General features: G+C 39.0%; 1 protein-coding gene across 3 annotated transcripts in view; it reads right to left on the reverse strand.

Annotated features, from left to right (window-relative positions):
• The window catches only part of GPR89A (G protein-coupled receptor 89A), a 56,703-nt gene extending 36,104 nt beyond the window's left edge, over window positions 1-20,599 (reverse strand). For all 3 annotated transcript variants that reach the window (XM_008707743.2, XM_008707744.2, XM_008707742.2), the window contains exons 1-5: window positions 20,389-20,599; window positions 10,800-10,859; window positions 9,254-9,357; window positions 5,113-5,219; window positions 4,577-4,678 (exon numbers count right to left, since the gene is read on the reverse strand). In XM_008707743.2, coding sequence (XP_008705965.1) covers window positions 4,577-4,678; window positions 5,113-5,219; window positions 9,254-9,357; window positions 10,800-10,859; window positions 20,389-20,430 — 415 coding nt within the window. In that variant the 5' untranslated portion in view covers window positions 20,431-20,599. The remainder of the gene's footprint in view (window positions 1-4,576; window positions 4,679-5,112; window positions 5,220-9,253; window positions 9,358-10,799; window positions 10,860-20,388) is intronic.
• Between the last annotated feature and the right edge of the window lie 1,963 nt (window positions 20,600-22,562).

Genomic DNA, 22,562 nt, shown 5'->3' on the forward strand with positions numbered 1-22,562 from the left:
ACTTGGATGTGCACAGGCAACTCAAATTCAACGTATCCCGAGTTTGAATTATCTACCTTCTCCTGCATTGCCCATCCTAGAAAATGGCATCATCAACTATCTAGTCACCAAAATAGAAAAATCTATACCTCTAGTCTCCATTCTGTCTTTCGCTCCCCCTTGAATATAGCAGTCTTTTATACCTCAGGGCTTTACATAATGTCTCTTGTGCCTTTGGTCTTGTCCTTTAAATCTCAGTATTTAAACCTCCTCATAAAAGCTGACTCTAACCATTCGCATCGAATTTGGCATCCTTATCTGCACTGTTGTCTATCACAGTAACCTGTTTGCTCCTTGATAATGATCACAACTGGCAATTATTTGTTTATATATTTACTGTTCAGTCCTTCCTGGTGGAGGGTAAGTTTCAGGAGGGCAGAAACCAAGTTTGTTTCGTTCATGGTTGGATCTCCAGCATGTAAAATAAAACTAGGTGTTCAAAAAGTATTTGTGGAATGTTATGTGAATGACTAAATCGTCATCCAAATTCTGCTCATTCTACTTCCCACAAACCTCTTTACATCCTCTTTCTAGAAAGGAATCATATCTTATTGATCTGCCTGGCACATGGAAGGTGTTCAGCAAGTGTTTATTGACTGTAGATATATAATTATCCAGTAACAACAACAACAAAATCCAAGAGATTAATACAGGTTATTAAATATAAAAAACCAGAAAAATGTCCCCTCTACTTTTATTCCCTTTAAGGTGGTGTCCCTTTATTAAATATCTTTCCCCGGTCTAAAGTACTTTGAAGATATTATCTACGTTATCCTAGCATTTCAATGAAGTTAATGACCTTTACTTGTTTTCTGGCTAGTAAGTGGAAAGTCAGATGGATGAAGTGGCAGGCAGAAGACCATCTCACTGTTGCCATTTGCTACACAGATTCCTTCTAGCTTCATACACTTTAAGTTTTATTATTTTTTGGTCACACTTCATATACTTTCTTAGCCTCCCTTACTCTTTCCCACTATGGAATGCCTTCTAACTTTCCTTGGTTCAGGCACTGCACAAGGAGTACTTTCACAGACATCTTTTTATTATAGATAAAGATTGGGTCTTATAGTCTTTTTGTGGTCTCCACGGTAATAAATCATACTGGTTATTGAGGCAGTCCTAGAAAAGCTCTAAGATGGCAGGGTAAGCCTGGCTGCTTCTTGTCCATTGCCTAAACTTTTCTTCCTACTTACTTCTCTTAGTCACATGAATTAGGCATCAAACATAAAACCAAAATGCTTATTTTCTGGAGCACAAAGGAAGACTAAAACTGAAACTATTTCCCTAGCTCTTCCCTCCAGTGTCTTCTTTAGGATATCTCCACAGAATTTTGAAAAAAGGACGAAGATACAAAAGATTTGATGGTCTTCATCTTCCCCCAGGCACGGTCTGGCTACACGGGTCATGTGAACTGACTGCTTACAAGGAGAAAGCTGGAGACAGACATCAGAGTCTTGTCTTTGGGGTGCATGTCAGCTTGTGCTACCACTGTAAGCAGCCTTGGGGTCTTTTTATAATTCTTGTTCCCTCATTTCTGATATCACGAATTTGTCTCTCTTGGGCTTATCTGAAAGTTTACATGAGAGCTATATTGTCAGGGCCTCTATACTCCAAATCTTTCCCCCTACGGACATGTGCATGCTACTCACATAAGCAAATCTTAAATTCCTATCCAGACTGTTACATTCTTAAACTCATCTACTACCTTGGAGAGACCAAAATTGTTTTTTTTAATTCACTGATTCAATAAACATGCATTAAACATTTATGTGCTAGGTTCCAGGCTAGACACTGGGAATAGAAAGACAAGTAAGATATAGTTTTTGACCCCAGGGTCCTCAGGGAGCTTGTGAGTTCATGAAGTCAGAAAAGGTAACAAGTCATTATAATAGTTATAGGTGATATAAGTACACTGAGGTGAGATCAATTAATATCTTCTAATGATGGCCAGAAAAATCTGGAATTGATGAGTTGAATATTGCAAGAATTGGCATTTTCTAAATAAACAAGAGGTGAAGGAATGTCCTGACTGACAGAACAGTTCTAGAAACTTTAAGTAATTCAGTAGGACTGGAGGACGGACACAGAGAAAGAGAGTAGTCAGGCCACGGAAGGTCTTGTACGTCATGTTAAGAGTTTGAATGTTTTTGGTAGCCTAGTGTTTAACTTTTTTGACCTTCTTAAATGTTATCTGAAATTTCCAAGTAGCTATTTCTAATTTAAAAATAGTTAGGATATTGCATATGTTATTTATTTTTTTTAAAGATTTTATTTATTTATATGAGAGAGAGTGACCATGTGAACAAGCAGGGGAGGGAGTGGGGGGCAGTGGGAGAGCCCGATCCCAGGGCTCGATGCCAGGACCCTGATCTGAGCTGAAGGCAGACACTTAACCGACTGAGCCACCCAGATGCCCCTGCATATGCTTTTTAAAACCATGCAATTTCTCTGATCCTCCTGCAGCATAATCTCATAACTTCTTTCTTCCAGATCCCTGCTACAGGCAAGGAGTAGACACAGATGGATTCATGGTAGATTCTAGACACTGATCTACTCAACATTCATTCTAATACCTTTCTAGCATGTCTTCTTGTATTACAGAATCTGGAAAGCCAAATATTCTTTCCCAGATTTCCTTGAAACTAAGGTTCTGAATGTACCTAGGTTGTACAGATTCACATGCCCATGTGATACCTCAAATACAGAAGTGAATAACATGGGAGTGTGGACAGCACTTGGGACTGCGGTCACTGAAGTAGTCCTACTATCTGATCCCTGATGTCATAGGTCCCCAGTGGCAGTGACAACTTCAGTGGGGTTTTCTCCAGTTGACTACTGTGGCATGACTGAATGTTACCCTTCACTCTGCAGCATTTAAGTTTGACATCTTGCTACCCCAAAGATACAGACGTAGTGAAGAGAAGGGCCATATGCACCCCAATGTTCATAGCAGCAATGTCCACAATAGCTAAATCGTGGAAGGAGCCGAGATGCCTTTCAACAGATGACTGGATTAAGAAGTTGTGGTCCATATATACAATGGAATATTACTCAGCTATCAGAAAGAACGAATTCTCAACATTTGCTGCAACATGGACGGCACTGGAGGAGATAATGCTAAGTGAAATAAGTCAAGCAGAGAAAGACAACTATCATATGATCTCTCTCATCTATGGAACATAAGAACTAGGAAGATCGGTAGGGGAAGAAAGGGATAAAGAAAGGGGGGGTAATCAGAAGGGGGAATGAAACATGAGAGACTATGGACTATGAGAAACAAACTGGGGGCCTCAGAGGGGAGGGGGGTGGGGGAATGGGATAGACCGGTGATGGGTAGTAAGGAGGGCACGTATTGCATGGTGCACTGGGTGTTATACGCAACTAATGAATCATCGAGCTTTACATCAGAAACCGGGGATGTACTGTATGGTGACTAACATAATATAATAAAAAATCATTAATTAAAAAAAAAAAAGTTTGACATCTTGCTTCCCTAAAAATTCTATAAACTCCCTAATACCCTAAAATAAATCACTTTCTGCTTTAAATTAGAGTAGATTCTGTTTTCTGCTATAAGAATCCTGATACAGCAGGACAGTGAAATGAATAGATGTGTATTTTTTTTTAAACCTCCGGTATCAAAGTGCCAATATATTCATTACAGGTGGCATATATATATATATATTCACATATATATTTCTGAAGTAGTTCTGGAAGGACTTTTAGCTGACAGATCATTGTTCATGGTTTTTAGCACAGAAATTAGGGCTCTATGATCTGCTCTTGTATTAAAAGATTTTGTTAAGTTTTTATTTATTTATGTAATCTCTATACCCAACGTGGGGCTCGAACTCATTACCCCAAGATCAAGAGTTGCATGCTCTACCAACTGAGCCGGCCAGGCGCCTCTGCTCTTGTATTTAAAATGAATTTTTTTCTAGAGATGTACTGTATGGTGACTAACATAATATAATAAAAAAATATTATTATAAAAAAATAAAATAAAATGAACTTTTTTGTGTAAGGAGAGACACTGATTCCTAGAAAGCTTTTCTTTAACTATTAATTTTGGCTGTTTTATGTCACTGCTCTTTCCTAAAATACATACACTCCCTAAAGACAATATTTATCATTACTTGAGCAGTGGTCATTTATCTTTTGGGTCATTGACCCCTTTGGGAATCTAATAAAAGCCTGTGGATACTTTAGCTCCAAATATACATACAAATATTGCCCCATAATTCTGCATACAATATCAGGAATTTTAAATTTAAAGACAATGTTCCCCACCCCTTACTCTCTTGAAGTTCATTCACTAACCTAAGGTCAAAAACTCTTGCTCTAAAAGCATAGAAGTAGTTTCCAAAGCCAGTATTTGGTATTTCCTAGGATGAAAGGAAATTCAGTTTAAAACCAGACTGTTTTTACAGAAATAACTTGCTATATTTCCCACAATCAGAAGTTTTAAAATAGTTGTTTTTCAAAATTAGAAAATGATAAACAATTATTTCCCCCTCGCCACCACATACACACTTACCATGTTTTGGGCTGAGAATGGGGAACGGATCTCCTAGTTTCCAGAAGAAGTACATGAAGGTCAACCACAGGAGACAGGAGAAGAGCAGACGCTGTTTATGCACTAGGAAGGAAGAGAAAGACTGTAAGGTTAAACAGAGCTATATTAAAGAGCTTGCTCTACTTACAGATAGGGAATCATACCAGTATTGGGCTGGGTTGTTCACCAGGCAAATGAGTGATGGAATGATACAGTTTTTAGAGAAAGCATCCTAATCACCGTAAGAGGAATTTGGCTGAATTTAAGATGTGGGTTGAGTTAAGGGAGATATTACAGTACAAAAAGAAATACAGCTGTAGCAGCACAAATTACCTAATCATTCAACATTGATTTTGTGCCACACGTTTTAAGATGCTGTGTGTGACGCATCCCCAAACAACAGTTGCTACTGAATGTCACATAGAAATGAAGCTCTCCAGCCTCAAGCCTCACAAATCCTCATCTCAATCTATGTGCTGACATGAGAGGGTAAAATACTCACGTTTACAAATACTCACATAGTCGGATGTTGCTCACAATAAAATAGCCAATGTAAAAAGGCACCATGAAAACCAGGATTAGAAGGATTACACACAGGTTCATTTTCCAGTGAAAATAACGGGAACTGAAATAAATATCAAAGAACATCACTAGGAGGGGAAGAAGGCAGCAACTTTCATTCTCTTTAGTCTTCTAAATTTTACTCTTTGAACTCAATACCAAATATATCCCATCCAATTAGTCAAGTAGGCTGTTACTGCCTGCTTCTTTACAGAGGTTAAAGAATATATTATAGAGTTCTGAAAAGTATATATGAACATCCTAACTTCCTAAGAATTTTACTTATTCAAATGAGAATGTTAATGCTCTAGTTATATTCATAGGCAGTGTATAATAACATATCAACATATACTATTACTGGTAGAAAATGACTATTGTTTCATTTACCACTGCGAGTCTCATCATTAAAAGAAAATAAATGTTAATAGTAATTGCTATAAATAGTAAATGTGCTATAAAGACTTAAATATTTCTTTTGCATCTTCAATATAAACATTTGATTTGCATGACTACTTTTATTACTGCTTATAAACTGTATTTTATGAATTGATTAAAATATTTTTAGGACTTTTTTTTGATGCTATGCCTTTTATTCCCATGACTTAGGCATTCCATAACTAGAAGCCTGTATCTCCCACTCCCTTTCACCCATTTTGCCCAACCCCTGACCGTGGACTTTTTTTTTTTAATTACAATTTTACTGAGGTATAATTCACCCATTTAAGGTGTACAGTTCAATGGTTTTAGTATATTCAAAAAGTTGTGCAACCATCTGCACAATACATTTTAGAACACTTCATCACTCCATAGTGGAACTGTTCCCATTAACTCTTCTTCTCTCCTAATTGCCCCAGCCCTGGGAAACAATCTACTTCCTGTCTCTACGGATTTGCCTATTCTGGACATTACATGTTACCTTATGTCTGGTTTCTTTCACTTAGCATGTTTTCAAGGCAATTCATTCCTATTTATGGCTAAATAATATTCATTCAATTGTATGGATATGGATATAGATTTTGTTTATCCATTCATTAGTTGCTGGATATTTGGATTGTTTCACTTTTAAGCTATTATAAACAGTGATGCATGAACATTTGGGTACAAACTTTTGTGTGGACATATTTCATTTCTCTTTAGGTATGTACCCAGGAGTGGAACTGCTGGGTCACATGATAACTATTCAATTTTTTGAGGACTGCCACTATTTCCAGAGTGGCTGCATCGTTTTACATTCTCCCCAGTAGTACAGGGGGGTTCCAAATTCTCCACAGCCTTGCCCACACTTGTTACTGTCTTTTTGATTACAACCTTCCTGAGGGATATCAAGTGGTGTCTCATCATGGTTTTGACTGCTATTTCCCTGCAAATGGCTGATGATGCTAAGCATCTTTTCATGTGCTTACTGGCCATCCGTATCTTATTTGGAGGAATGCCTAGTCAGATCCTTTACTCATTTTTCAATGTGTTGGCTTTTTATTATTGAACTATTAAGAGTTCTTTATATATACTAGATAGATGTCTCTTATCAGGTAAGTAATTTACAAAATTTTTTTCCCATTCTTGGGGAATCTGTTCACTTTCTTGATAGTGTCTTTTGTTTAAACTTATACTTGGGCCTTGTTTCAAAAAGTTAAATGGTTAAGTGGCTTATGAGGATATATGAAATAAAGGATGATGAAATAAACTGTAAGAAAGTAGGAAAAGAAAGGAAAAACATGGGAAAGATAGGTATAAAAGTAGGCCAGGTCTGATGACTATTATGAAAATACCCACCACAGAGTTCTAGAAACTTGATTATCAGTGAATCATAAATTTAGCTTGAAGTTTCTAATGGTCGATGTGAAATAGAAAATTTGATCAGTTCAATAAGTGACAGTGTTATAGGAAAACCAATTGCTTCAAGGAAGTATAATTATTACTGATTTATTATTACTGAATTATTACCAAGAATGAAATTTCTCCAAAGATTTCTTAAAGAAGAAAATGTGAAGGCAATTAAAGTATTCAACAACATCCTTTCAAGAGAAACATCAGGATGAGTTTCAGAGGGTGGTCCGTTTCCCCCCCAATACAGGCAGCAGGCATCATAAAACAAAGAGCTATTCATTAAAAGCTATGCTACCAAAAGCCAATACCATTCAGTCTAGATCTATTGACAGCTTTTTACTCTTCTGGATTAATCCACTTTAGAGCACCTAAAGAAACAAATAAGCTGCACATTCTCTGGGCAACTGTACTTAGTATTTCAGCTAAGTTTCTAAAAGATATTGGGAGGCGGTGGGTTTGAAATGACAAGTGTGACCCATATTGCCAATTAAAAGTGAACATGTATTTTAACTTTTTTTCTGAGCTGAGAGTAAATGACATTCTCTTGAGAAAATTAAGGATCCTAACAAGATTATATATTTGAATAGGAGGCCACACCACTTCTGCTCAGAGGTGTCAAAAGAATACTCTTTGTTAGGGCCAAGATTCTTCTTTGAAAACTATTCTGAATGAAGTCAATGCACCAAAATAATGCATGATCAAGGCCCATATTTCTGTTACATCGTAGGGCCAAATGTTAGTATGAAAGGAATAGGTGTAACTGAACATGTCTCAGTCTATACAAACCCAACCCCCCAAAAAGCACCCAAAGAACAACCAGATTTTAGCAATGCAACTTCCTATATTCTTTAAGATAAACTATTTAAGAAATATATATCACAGTAACTGGGTGATGTGTCTTATTCTATGGATTAATTATAAATGAGTTAAAAGGTGGGGACACCATCTATCAAAAATAATTTTGGTTATAGAATATTTGAGCCATAGTCTTTTCTTTTGATACTTAGATTAGAGGACGGCAAACTATGGCCTGCCAGACACCTGCTTGTATTGTTTTTTTTTTAATTATTTTTTTGACACCTGCTTTTATAAGTGACATTTTATTGGAACACAGCCACACCCATTTGTTTATACATTGCCTATGGCTGCTTTCACTCTATAACAGCACAGCTGAGTAGTTGTGATGGAAACCTTTTACCTACAAAGCCTAAAATGTTTATTATCTGGCCCTTCACAGAATGACTTGCTGACCTCTGGTTAGAGAGCAGTGAAAGTTCCTGGTTGTGATTTATTATTTGTAATTAGCAAGTAAAAGAACACTTGTCTCTTCTTGATAGTCATAGGATCTATATCCTGCTCATCCAAAAAAGGTTTGGATTATTAAAGAACTAGTTAAAATAAGAGTCAGGACATACTCTTGTTTTATCATACTACAAATTCTTAATTTATCAAGAGACTAATTATCAACTCTGATTCTCAAGGGAATCTTAGAATACTGTCTCTCTGTAAGTCTCAAGTATCAGGAGTCTGAAACAAATTATATAGCTTAGCTCAGCACTGATTCCTGATTACAGAGTCAAATGCCACTTTATTAAAAGATTTTTCCACGCAGTGATAAAAACTACAAAAGTCAACATAGAAGAGCTGATGTACTCTACACACAAACAATGGTCTAAAACAACTCAAGCTTGCAGTTTAACAAGCTAGAAATATTTTGGACAGGCTGTCTAATAAACAGGTCTGTTATTTGGAGGGGAATAGGAGTTGCTTTTTAAAAATGCTTTAAAAGACTACTAAGTTCAATCAGACTTCACCGTACCTGTGAAATCAACAAAGGTAACCTAAGTTAGTAAAAGCTGGAGCTGAGACTTCAGAGAAGCCCATACATAACTAACTAAGAGGAATTCCGATCTTTTCAGGTAGAGATTTTTTTCATTAGCACAACAATATGAAGGGTCATTAGCAGGATTCAAAGAGTAGCCTGAGAAAAATTAACTTCTAGGAGTGAAGCCTGGGGCCTAGGCTCTCACAGCCTCATTCTCAATTAGCTCTTCAGAGCTAATGGTCAGACTTTTTTTTTTTTTTTCCTCCTTATTTCACAATCTGTGTCAAACCAGTTACTAGGTGATTGGGACCCCTATTTGCTGTGATTTTTACAGTTACTGAAACTAAACTAACCACATGGTGGGTTTTTTCAGCTACGGAATTCAGGTAAGTCTTCCACCTGACCCACAGTTCTCTTCATGAGAAGAGCTAATTAGTATCACTCACCTGCTGTTCAATACTTTTAAGATTTCAAAGATGATGAGCTCAAACATGGTGCAAGAGAATGCGAAAGTCACAGAGAAGATCACCTGTACCACATACTGACGTACCTATTAAAAGTCAAATAGAGAATACAAGTCATTTCCTTGCATGAAATACTGAATTAATAATCTGGTCACAAGTCAGAAAACTCAATGAAAAAATTCTCAAGTCATTGGAAACAGGGCCATAATAGCATACTGCCGGGAACTAAAGAAATATATGTAAGTAGGTAGTATTTCTAAATCATGGGGCACTATTACCATCACCCTCTTGTGGATGGACAATTAAAGCACAAGAAGAAGTGCCAGGGTGAGAAGTAGCACTTAGAATTCCTGATGCACTGACATAAAAAGGATAGATTTACACATGTATATAGGTTAGTGCTAAAAGGGTTTCTTCAACACTCTGCGGACCTTGGACCAATTCTGGAACCTCCCCTGGGAGGGCTTAAAGTATCGAGCAGAGCAGAATCTCTAGAATCCTGGGCTCTTTCAGACAACAAACCAAACTCCTTGGCGAGGTTTAATGGTGAACATCTTAGAAATGATCTAAAAGTAGCCCACAATCATTGAGCTTATCACTAAATGAGGATTAATAAGGAAATGTCCAGTCTAGGCTGGTGTTTCTACAAACTCACGGCTTAGGAACCAGATCAGCCTTAAGATTTTGATATTAACTTAGGATGACTTAGGTCATTAACACTGATGGTCTGATACCCGAACGAATGGGAACATTTATGACACACTGTATATTAAATTCTCTTCCAAAAAATAACTGTCTGCTGTTGTTCTATATACTGATATTACTAAGGCTTGCCGGTTTTGCTCCTGGGCTATAGGATTGCTTTTTTTTTTTTTTTAAACAATGAAGCCTAATCGTATTCTCCAATTTAAGAATTATATAGTACTCATTTGGCTAAAACTTCCTATCTTGGAAGTAAACATGACCTTTCTTGAACAGAGGCATTTTTCTTATCCATTTTATTTATTTATTTACTTTATTTATTTATTTATTTTAAAGATTTTATTTATTTATGTGACAGAGAGACAGCCAGCGAGAGAAGGAACACAGCAGGGGAGTGGGAGAGGAAGAAGCTGGTGAAGGAACACAGCAGGGGAGTGGGAGAGGAAGAAGCAGGCTCCCAGCGGAGGAGCCCGATGTGGGACTCCATCCCGGAACACTGGGATCACGCCCTGAGCCGAAGGCAGACGCTTAACGACTGCGCTACCCAGGCGCCCCTATTTTTATTTTTAAAGATCTACTTATTTTAGAGAGAGAGAGAACACGCTTGCACAAGAGAGGAGAGGGGCAGAGGGAGAGGGAGAATCTCAAGCAGACTCCATGCATAGTGTGGAGCCCAACAGGGGGCTTGATTTCCTGACCCTGAGATCATGACCTGAGCTGAAACCAAGAGTGGGATGCTCAGTGGAATGAGCCACCCCATTCTTGCCCATTTTAAAACAATCTAGATTCATACAGTAGCAGTATAACCAAAATGATCTCTTCTTACCTCATAGTCCTTAAACAGTTGGCGCATGAAGAAAAGCCAGCCAAATCCAAAGAAAAGTATCTGGAGGAGAAAGAAGATCAAATGTCAATATATATAATCTTCTGAGAAATGCCCAATACAGACTATTTTAAGATAAAAGGTCTTCTAACCAGACAATTAACTTATTTCAGAGATTAAAGACAAGATCCACTTATATAAGATCTACTTATTAAAGTCCATAACACTGGGAGAAGATGACAAAATGCTCTTCAATTTTTGAAATTATCCATGTCTTAGAACATTGTTTATGTTAGGCAAAAATGAAAGTATATATTTTTTCCTGCAATCTTATGATTATCATTTTAGCCAGAGAAGCTAGCAAACAGAAAAGGAGCCAGTGAAACTTGCTTATGTTAGATCCCTGTTTGCAAGTATTTAAAAAAACAAAACGTTATGGGAGAGGAGTTAAAACTTAAAAAAAAAAAAAAAAAAGAAAAAGGAAAGTGGTAGAAAAACTGATTTTTAAACGTATTTCCTTTCATGGAGCTTTCTTAGCTTCTCCATAATCCTGCCTCATCTATATAAAGTGGTTTCCATCTCAGTGTAGAGCCAAGAGATTGCAGGATCCCACTTTGTCAGTTTTGGTTCAAGTTGGCATCAGATAGCAGCCACATGACACACTGTTCAGTGTTCTAAAAGCTGGTTGTTTTTTACTGGTGAGCAGAACCTTCTCTATATACACATATGCACACATTCTGACACACTCCTCTTTTCTTCTTTTTTGTTTTAAACAGTTTCGTTTTATTTTTAAAGTAACCTCTACACCCTTCGTGGGGCTCAAACTCACCACCTGGAGATGCTCTGCCAACTTAGCAACCAGGTGACCCATAACTCCTCTTTTCTTCTATTAGTTAGGAACTTTAAGAATCAAATTCTTTTATGCCTTCCCACGAACTTTAGAAGGAAGCGTAAACTCTTGAGCATGGTTTAGAAGACTCCTCCAGGCTCTTGTTGCATCCCTCCTGCCCACCAAACTCATATTTTCAGCCACACGGAACTGCCTATGGTTCTTTAGGTACAATATTCTTTCTTTCATATCAAGACCTCTACGGACATTGTCCTCTGACAGGAACTTCTCTGCAGTGCCTACAGGTCTTAACTTGATTATTACTACCTCGGGAAGGCCTTCTCTGACCGAGTCTCAAAGATATGTTGATCTTTTTATAGAATCCTATTCTATCCTGTATTTCCAAAGCACTTGCCACACAGTTTTGTAATGTCTAATTTAAACACACTTTCTTAGACATAAGATTGTAAGCTCTGTGAGGACAAGGATATTTTAATGTTAATCTGTATTCCCAGCACCCTGCACAATGCCTGGCAGATGGCAGGCTTTCCATTAATGTTTGCTGAATACGTAAACGGTCCACAGTGAAAGATGGTTTGTTCTTACGAACACTCAACCTCAATTTTTTGGTGATAACTGATATATGCTATGCTAAGCGCTGGGGATACAAAGATGAGTAAGATAGTCACCACCCTCAAGGAATTTGAAGTATAGTAATGAAGACACTAAATAATTATAATGTCACATGGGACATGCAATGATAAAAATATATACATCATATAAAAGAATATGGGAAAAGGGAGAGCAAAAAGATATATAGAGAGTTAGGATGGATTTTCTGGAAAATATAATACCTTAGCTGAAGGAGTTTTTAATTTCGGGTTACAATCTTATATCATGTGCAAATTTGGAGAATATTTGTATTTTTCTAGAGAGAGGCTCTAAGGTATTTATTACACACTCAGAGGTTTCTACCACTGCTAAACTATTAAAGAACTACCCTCTTCAAGGATGAAAAAGCAGTAGGTAGGTAAAAGACAGCTGATGGGGTAGGAAGACCTGGCTTTCTTTCCAGGTAGCAAAGAACATAAGTATAGGCACAGAACTAAGAAACTGCATGGCATCTACGTGGGAGTATGCTGGGAATATACATGGGTATACACGACACATGGTTTGGTACTGCTGGAAGCTAAAATTTCGAGAAGGAAGTGGTTAAAAATGAGGCTTAGAGAGGAGGAGCAGGAAACCAACAACTCAGAGGCCTGAAGGCCACCCTAAGGAGCTTGCAGTCTGTAGGTGATGAGTCATATTTTAGTAGGGAGAAGACACGGCCAAATTTGCTCTATATGGAGCGCTATGGTGGCCATGTAGAAGATGCATTTGAAGGAAACAACACTGCAGAAAGAGAAACCGTACAGGAGGTTGCTGCAGCAGTCCAGATGATAGATGATAAAGGCCTGAATTAAGACACCGGTGGCTGGAGGGGAGGCAACAGATTTGAGTACTTAGAAGGTTAAGTAGCAGGGAGGAACCAAGCTTGACTAGTCTGGAATATACAACGAAGAACGAGGCCACCCAATTTATATAAAGAATATTGGATAAAGAAAAGGTCTGGGGACTAGGCTGTGAGATTAGGAGAGGAGTTCACTTTTAGATGTGCTAAGTGCCTGAGGGCCATCAGGTCAACATAAAAGAGATGATGAAGGCAGAGCTCAGATACACCCAAGAGTTGAAACCGCCAAAGTACATGAGATCACCCAGGAATAGTATGTACAGCGAGAAGAGCAATATGGCAAGAAAACAGCAGAGGGTAGGAATGGGAAGAACAGAGCAGGAAGGAGACAGAGGAGTGGACAGAGAATAGACCCAGGAGAGGGTGGTATCCTGAAATCAAGGGACTAGTTTGAAGGAATGTTAACTGAAGCACAGGGGCAATAAAACCAGGACTGAAAATTGTTCAAAGGATTTGCTAACCTTAAGGAAAACAGTGAATACTGAAATGGAGGCAGGAACCAGACCGCAGGTGGGCTGAGGTTGAAGAGGGTAAGTCAATAGAGACAATGAACAAATTAACCTAGGGACAGCCAAGAATGAGAAATACCAACAGCATTTTTCACAAAACTAGAATAATACTAAAATTTGTATGGAATTACACAAGTTCTGAATAGTCAAAGCAATCTTAAGAAAGAAGAATAAAGCTAGAGGTATCACATGCTTAGATTTCAAGATATACTACAGAGCTGTAGTAATGTAAACAGTATGGTACTGGTACAAAACAGACATATAGATCAATGGAACAGAACAGAGAGCCCTGAAATAAACCCTAGTTTACATGGTCAATTAATCCATGACACAGGAGGCAAGAATATACAGTGGGGAAAAGCCAGTCTCTTCAATAAACAGTGCTAGGAAAACAGGACAGCAACATGCAAAAGAATGAAACTGGACCACTTTCTTACACTCTACACAAAAATAAACTCAAAATGGATTAAAGACCTAAATTGGAGACCTGAGACTATAAAACTCCTAGAAGAAAACACAAGGAGTGATCTCTTTGACACTGGCCTTAGCAACATTTATCTAGATAGGTCTCTTCAGGCAAGGGAAACAAAAGCAAAAATAAACTATTGGGGGGGGGGGTGCCTGGGTGGCTCAGTCAGTTGAGCATCTGAATCTTGGTTTCCGCTTAGGTCATGATCTCAGGGTCATGGAATCGAGCCCTGTGTTGGGCTCTGTGCTCAGCATGGAGTCGGCGTGAGATTCTTTCTCTCTCCCTCTGCCCCTCCCCTCACTCTCGCTTGTGCTCTTTCTCTAAAAATTAATAAATAAAATCTTAAAACAAAGAACAAAAAACCAAAAACTATTCGGACCATACCAAAAAAACCTTTTGCACAGCTAAGGAAACCCTCAACAAAACAAAAAGACAGCCTACTGAATGGGAGCAGGTATTTGCAAATGATATATCTAATAAGGGGCTAATACCCAAAATATATAAGGAATTTATACAACTCAACAACCAAAAGACAAATATTCCAATTGAAAATGGGCAGAAGAACTGAATGAACAATTTTCCAAAGAAGACATACAGATGGCCAACAGACACATGAAAAGATGCTCAACATCACTAATCACCAGGGAAATGCAAATTAAAATCACAACGAGATTATCACCTTATACCTGGAAGAATGGCTACTATTAAAAATACAAGAAATAACAAGTGATGGCAAAGATGTGGAGGAAAAGAACCCGTGGGCACTGTTGGTGGGAATATAAAATGGTGTAGCCACTGCAGAAAACAGTATGGAGGTTTCTCACAAAATTAAAAACAAAAACACTAATTCGCAAAGATATGTGCACCCTTATGTTTATTGCAGCGTATCTGCAAAAGCCAAGATACAGAAGCAACACAAGGATCCATAGATAGAAGAATGGATGAGGAAGATATGGTGTGTATGTACACACACACAAACACACACAGACACACACATGTGCAAATGCACTACGGAATATTATACAGCCATAAAAAAGGATAAGATCTTGACATCTGAGACCACATGGATGGACCTGGGGGTATTATGCTAAGTGAAATTAAGTCAGACGAGAAAGACATAAATAACATGATTTCACTTATATGCGGGATCTAAAAAACAAAACAAATAAACAAAAAGTAGAAACAGACACATACATGCAGAGAACTGACGGTTGCCAGAGAGGAGGGAGTGGGGGGATGGGCAGAATGGGTGAAGGCGAATGGGAGATACAGGCTTCCAGTTATGGAATGAACGTCATGGGGATAAAGATACAACCTAGGGAACACAGCCAATGTTGCTGTAATAGCATTATATGGTGACAGAGGGTAGCTACAGTAGTGGTGAGCACAGGGTAACTCATAAGACTTGTGGATGACCATGTACTATTTTGTACACCTCAAACTAATGTAACTTTGTGAGTTAACTATACTTCAATTAAAAAACAAGACAAAAATTGTTTTAAAAAGAATGAAACAGAGAAAATATTAGATAGTAGCCTAGGGAAGGATGTGGGGAAAAGGGAAAGTTTATAGGCCAAGGGAAGAACGTAGTATACTTGAGTAAGAGGGGGTGAACACATGTGAGAAGGGACCGATGGGACACTAGAGGAGGAGCTATCACGTCTGGTATTTTTGCTGTATAACTAATTTGCCATAATGCAATTTTGCTGTAAAAGAAAAAATAGCTGGTTGACAGTTTGATTTCATTTCTTCATTGATACTGTACCTCCATTTTTATATTATATAAATCTTAGCCCTCATAATGGTCTATACAGTGGCACAGTTTTGTACCCCCATTGACCATAGAAGTTTGATCCATCTATCAATGGGCATGTGACAATGTACCAAGAACAAACAACATTGTAGAAGGCTTTCACAGTACAATGCAAAGATCAGTTACAAATATATATCCCAGTATTTGGAAAATGATACTTCTCTTAATGAAGGGAGAAATTTTAGGGAAAAAAGAAAAAAAATGTGATACCAAATGAGGAGACAACTCAACGAGCAAACAAACAAAATGTATAATGCTATGAATGAAAGACTGAAGACAAGTGCTTAGGTACAATCCACAAAATGAAATCATTTTATTTGCATAGTATTGCCATGAATTTATACTACATATTTTGGATGTATTCAAATGTTTTGTATTTCACAATGAAGTCTTTTTAATTTTGTTATTCATTTTTCACATTTCATTATGTCCTTTTAAATGAATGTCCCATTTTATGGGGCGCCTGGGTGGCGCAGTCGTTAAGCGTCTGCCTTCGGCTCAGGGCGTGATCCCGGCGTTCTGGGATCAAGCCCCACATCAGGCTCCTTCCTAGGAGCCTGCTTCTTCCTCTCCCACTCCCCCTGCTTGTGTTCCCTCTCTCGCTGGCTGTCTCTGTCAAATAAATAAATAAAATCTTAAAAAAAAATGAATGTCCCATTTTATTTTTGATGAGTTTATCTTTTACATAAAATTGCCTTATGGCCAATTAGTTATGTGGCAAAAATACTTGTGACAAAGATGCTTACAGGGAAACTGAATTGACAATGTTAATAATTTACTACGATTAGCAGCAACTAACCTTTATTGACCATTTACTATATCCTAGGAACTCTAAGTACTTAGCACTGTAATCTCAATAAATCATAAAACCCTAAAGTATGTGTGACTATCCTCACTTCAGAGAAAGCTGCGGTTTATAGAAGTTAATTAATTTATAGTAATTGTCAAAATCAGGATCCAATCTGCGGTCTGTATGGCTGATTCCAAAGCTTGTGCTTTTAAGCACTTTACAATAAGCTGCACTAAGATCAAAGGCACAGGTAGAGAGGATGACCTTAGGAAGGGGTAAGGGGCACTTTATTTTCTGACATGGGAGGAAGGCAGCTGGGAATGGTTGTAGACATACACAAATGCTTAGATGAAGACCTAGGATGTAGAAGGAGATTGTTATCTTTTGTCCTCACTTTTACTGATACAGTAGGGTCATCTGCTAAGGTCATATAGCAAGGTCATCTGCTAGAGTTTAAGAGATGAGCATGGAAAAGGGGGCTTTGAGGACAGTGATAAAGATTCAGAGAAATTATGAGGGGAATGGAACAAACAGCTGATTATTTCAAGAAAAATAAATAAAATGAAGTCTGAAATATTTATTTAATTAATTTTATTTAAGTAGGCTCCATGCCTAGCACGGGGCTCAGACTCATGACCCCGAGATCAAGAGATGCATGCTCTACTGACTGAGCCAGCCAGGTGCCCCCAGACTTCATTTTATTTATTTATTTGTTTGTTTGTTTGTTTATTTATTTGTTTGATTTTTAAAGTTTTATTTAAGTAATCTCTATACCACATGTGGGGCTCAAACTCACAAGAAATCAAGAGTCACATGCTTTATGACAGCCAGCCAGGCACCCCACAGACTTCATTTAAAATAAACCTTTCAGTTCACATAAAACAGGAAAAATGAGGAAGAGGGATTTCTAACGTAACTACATCTCTATTTACTTAATATATACTAGGCTTCTGTTTAACAGCCACTGATTTAGATGCTGCGGGATACAGCAGAGAATAAGAAAGAATAACCTGGACCTCCTGGAGTTTACATCTAACAGACATAAATAATAGTGATGGAGGCTAAGAAGAAAATAAAACAGGAAAATGGGATTGAAGGTGGCTGGAATGGGTGCTACTGTGATGGGGGTAGGGAGTCAGGACAAACCTCTCTAAAGTGATATTTTTACTGATATCAAAATAATGATGAAGTAGCCACATAAATATATGGTCAGAGAACAGTCCACACAAATGAATTTTTGGGTCTTAGTTCCTCATTTGTAAAGAGCATTAAATATTTAATAATGCATGTGAATGCATGTGTGAAAATTAAAGTTTTATATAATGTAAAAAAATCAGAAAGCCACTTTCTTGCTTCAACTTATTATATCTGTGTTAAAAATCTTAGAGACTACAATGCAATGCCAATTTCCTCATCCACATTCTTTTTTAAGAACTGAGTAAAAAAAATGCAACCGAAATAGTGTCATTTTTTTCTGAGTTGGTAGTAGGGCTAAAAACAAACCTGAATTGTCACAAAGGGCAATCAGCCTTAGAAAAATTAGAAAAGCTTAAGAAAATTAGAAAAACAAGAGAATTATGCGTCCAGATTTTTGTGTGTTAATACATTTGAATATTATTCAGCCAATAAAAACAATTATGAAAACTATATAAAGGATGGTAAATTTTATTTATTTACTTTTATTTATTTATTTTTTAAAAGATTTTATTTATTTATTTGACAGAGAGAGAGAGACACAGCCAGGGAGAGAGGGAACACACGCAGGGGGAGTGGGAGAGGAAGAAGCAGGCTCTCAGCGGAGAAGCCTGACGCGGGCCTCGATCCCAGAGCGCTGGGATCACGCCCTGAGCCAAAGGCAGACGCTTAACAACTGCGGCACCCAGGTGCCCCAAGGATGGTGAATTTTAAAAGTTATCTTATTAGAGTGTTTCTTGTTTCATATTTTCTAAAATGTTGTAATTAAAGTTTTTCAAGAGACATGAACAGTGCTCTGTTCCAAAGATAGAAGCATTAGGATGAAGGAATATGAAAGCTGGATCAAAGATTTAGTTTCGTTAAAACCTTCAAAAGGAACTGTTTCTGTCATTTGCCACTTGAAATATACTCTAAACTACTGGGGAAATGAGGGGGAAATCAATAATTAGATATTCTGAGCTTCTACAAATATTAACAGTTGGCCAGCAAGTAACTGTGTTTAGTACTTGTACTTAAAGGGGGGGGGGAAGATAAGTCTTGGACAAAACAGGACCTCAAAGAAAATAAATTCATAAATATCAGTGCTACGATAAATGCTATGAAGAAAACAGAGTAGCTGAACAAATGAAAGCTGGTAAAAGCAAGAGGCTTCCACCCTACCACCCAGCAATGGCACTACTAGGTATTTACCCAAAAGATACAAACAAAGTGATCCGAAGTGGCACATGCACCCAATGTTTATAGCAGCAAAGTCCGCAATAGCCAAACTATGGAAAGAACCCAGATGTCCATCGACAGACCAATAGATAAAGAAGATGTGGTACACACACACACACACACACACACACACACACACACACACGGAATATTACTCAGCCATAAAAAATGAAATCTTACCATTTGCAATGACCTGGATGGAACTAGAGGGTATTATGCTAAGCAAAATAAGTCAGAGAAAGACAATTATCATATGATTTTATTCATATGTGGAATTTTAAGAAACAAAACAGGATCATAGGGGAAGGGTAGGAAAAATAAAGACTAAATCAGAGAGAGAAACAAACCATAAGAGACTTTTAACTATAGGAAACAAACTGAGGGTTGCGGGAGGGGAGGTAACTAGGTGATGGGCATTAAGAAGGACACTTGTGATAAACACCGGGTGTTACATGCAAGGATGAATCATTAAACTCTACCTCTGAAACTAATAATACACTATATGTTAATTAATTTAATTTAAATTAAAAAGCAAGAGGCTTCCTAGACATAGCTGTACAGAACAAGGAATTAGTGTTTATTTAGGTTTGTACCCTGGGAATTTTTATACAATGGTCCATTAAAGTCTGCTGACAGTGCGAATGAATGAAGGTGCCCAATGGGTAAGAAAGGTGGGTCAAGAAAAAGATCCAAAGAGCGTGGGCAGCAGAAGGAGGATTAAAGGATGAGGTGTTGGTGCACAAACCAAACCTTACAGTACTTTTAAGGTCTCTGAGCTAACCACGGCAAATTCCTGCGAAAGGGGATTCAGGATTTGACAACTAACCAGCAAGGACCTCACGTGTCCCCAGGAGCCAGCTCCCATTGGTAGGCTGCGTACTCCACGCCCGGAACTACACTCTTCCCCGAACCAAGGGTCAGACTGACAGTCCAGAAGCTCCGGGGCGCTATGGGGATCGCTCTTTTCTCGCGGCACCGGCTCTGAGACCGAGGCCGCGTGATTCTCTCCAAAAGTGGAAGACAGAGCGTGAAGATAGAGGCTGGGTGGGGGCGCCGACGGCCGCAGGGCGCCTTCCCACTATGAGGGCTGAGGGAACCGGACTCAGCCAATTCCACACTCTCCCCGAGCTCTGGGAACCGATGAGGCAGGTCCAGGCAGTGGACGAGGACAGCGAGATCTTGGGCCAGCCGGCGTCACTGAAACCCGAGAAGACAATTCACGGGGCTGGGGTCCCGGGGTGGGAGGCAATAGCTCACCTGAGAGGTAATCATGATGCTGGAGTCTATCAGGAAACTCATGGCGAAGTGTAGCGAAGGCTCGTGCCTCCAATTTCCACTCCCTGCGGCCACAGCAAGCTCGGGCCACAGGCCCCTTCACAAAGGCGGCCTTCGCCCAGGGGCCACCACCGGGACCGCGGCTAGCCAGCCCGACGCCATCAAGCTGCGCCCCAGTCAACCAATCAGTGGCTATATCTAGTGCTTCCCGCCCCGGGCTAAGAGTGGGCGGGGCGGACGCGAGGCTCCTGGGAGCAGAGGCTCCGGGGGCGGGGCCAAGGAGACGGCGCTCTGGGGGCGTGGCTTAATTAGAGATGGCCTGGCAAAAAGGGGCGGGATACAATTAGATGGTCTGAGAATCCCATAGCTGATGTAATGCAAAGTAGCATTTCATTTCTGAGGTGGAAGATGGTGGGGCCTGAGCTAATATCTTATTTTAAGTGGTAATTCTATTTTGTAATGGTCATGACTAATAAGATGAAGTTAATGATCATAATGAGCTAGACCATAATTCAGGCATTGTGTTTTATTTTTTTTATTTTTATTTTTAAAGATTTTATTTATTTATTTATTTGACAGAGAGAGAGACAGCCAGCAAGAGAGGGAACACAAGCAGGGGGAGTGGGAGAGGAAGAAGCAGGCTCCCAGCAGAGAAGCCTGATGTGGGACTCGATTCCAGAATCCCGGGATCACGCCCTGAGCCGAAGGCAGACACTTAACAACTGCGCCACCCAGGGGCCCCAGGCACTGTGTTTTAAATGTTACTACTTATAATTTGGCTACACAAACAACTACTTAATTACAGGTGAGGAAGAGTGGAAAGGCGGATGATATTTTTAGCAAATATAGCTAAACAAGTAAATTTCTGATGTGATAACAACAACAACAACAACAACAAAAAAGCACACAATCTATAACAGAGTGATAATCTCATTGAATTTGGTACCCATCAGCCCACACCTGGAGTACTGCATTTTTGTACTACACTTCAAGAGGCATAGAGATGTATTGGAGCATGATCAGAGGTGAGCCACCAAATGAGGACCGATGGAAGGAACTGAAGTAAGGAGACTCAGGAACATGATAGTTATCTTTGTGTGAAAGAATGGGTAGAATTGATATGGCCCCTGGAAATATGTGTAAAACAAAGGACTGGAAGTTAAATGAAGCTAGATTTAATTCAAAATGAGGAATAATTCTTTAAGTGTCTAAAGATGAATTATTTTAGGAAATAGTCCCTCTCCCTTGTAGTTGCTCAAATATAGACTGAATCACCACTTCATCCATTCGATACTCATTTCATGAGTCTTAATGCACTGCTGTGAGGCTTATTCTTTTGCACTAGGGCTCTAGCTAGTCCTGTAGTTCCTATAGTCTCACAGCACTCGAAGCTGGCTCCATATAGCAATGACCCAGTGTGGGAGCTGCTGTAGTCCATACCTGGAAGCACAGCCTCGAGTGCACCTGGCATCGAGGACCTGAGTGTTTAGACTACTGAAATCTGAGTAACTGAGACTCACAAATTTATTACACACAAGGGAAGGTGTCTCTCCTTCTTGGAATTGAACTCTGCCATACTAAGCAGCCCAAACCACCTGTCAGATGTCTAATCCCTTATCCAGAAGGCTAGAAAACCATGGAGGTAGCCCTACTATGGGAGAATCAAACCAGAGAACTTCATGTCCTTGGCTACATCTATCAAGGATGCAGGTAGATGCCCGCACAGATGCTACATGATGAATTAGAATTTCATCTAACTGAGATTCAAGGCTGTGTGATAGTGCAGAATTCTGGGAGAGCATATCAAGGCAAACAGTTTACCTTGGTGGCTTACTGGGATGCATGGTGGCATTCAGGGTCTCAGTGAGCTTGGCATAGCCGAGAAAGGCATGCAGTCTCACTGGCCCCAGCCCTGTGCAAAGCTTTGAATGGCACCATTCAGGATTTTCCCTGCTGTAACACCTGGGTCCAAGTCAAGGACAGGTTTTGGTGACCCAAAGAACTACTGCCCCATATTTTTGATTGCAGAATGTGTCCAGAAACCTTCATACTAGATTTATGTCCAGTTGACTCACCTCTGAAAGCACTGGGAGGGATGGCTGAAACCAAGAGCCATGAGTTCTTGCTTTTTTGTCATCACCTTCGCTTCTCTTTCC

This window comes from Ursus maritimus, unplaced genomic scaffold (genome assembly GCF_017311325.1).
Source record: "Ursus maritimus isolate PB19 unplaced genomic scaffold, ASM1731132v1 scaffold_12, whole genome shotgun sequence".
NCBI lineage: Eukaryota > Metazoa > Chordata > Mammalia > Carnivora > Ursidae > Ursus > Ursus maritimus.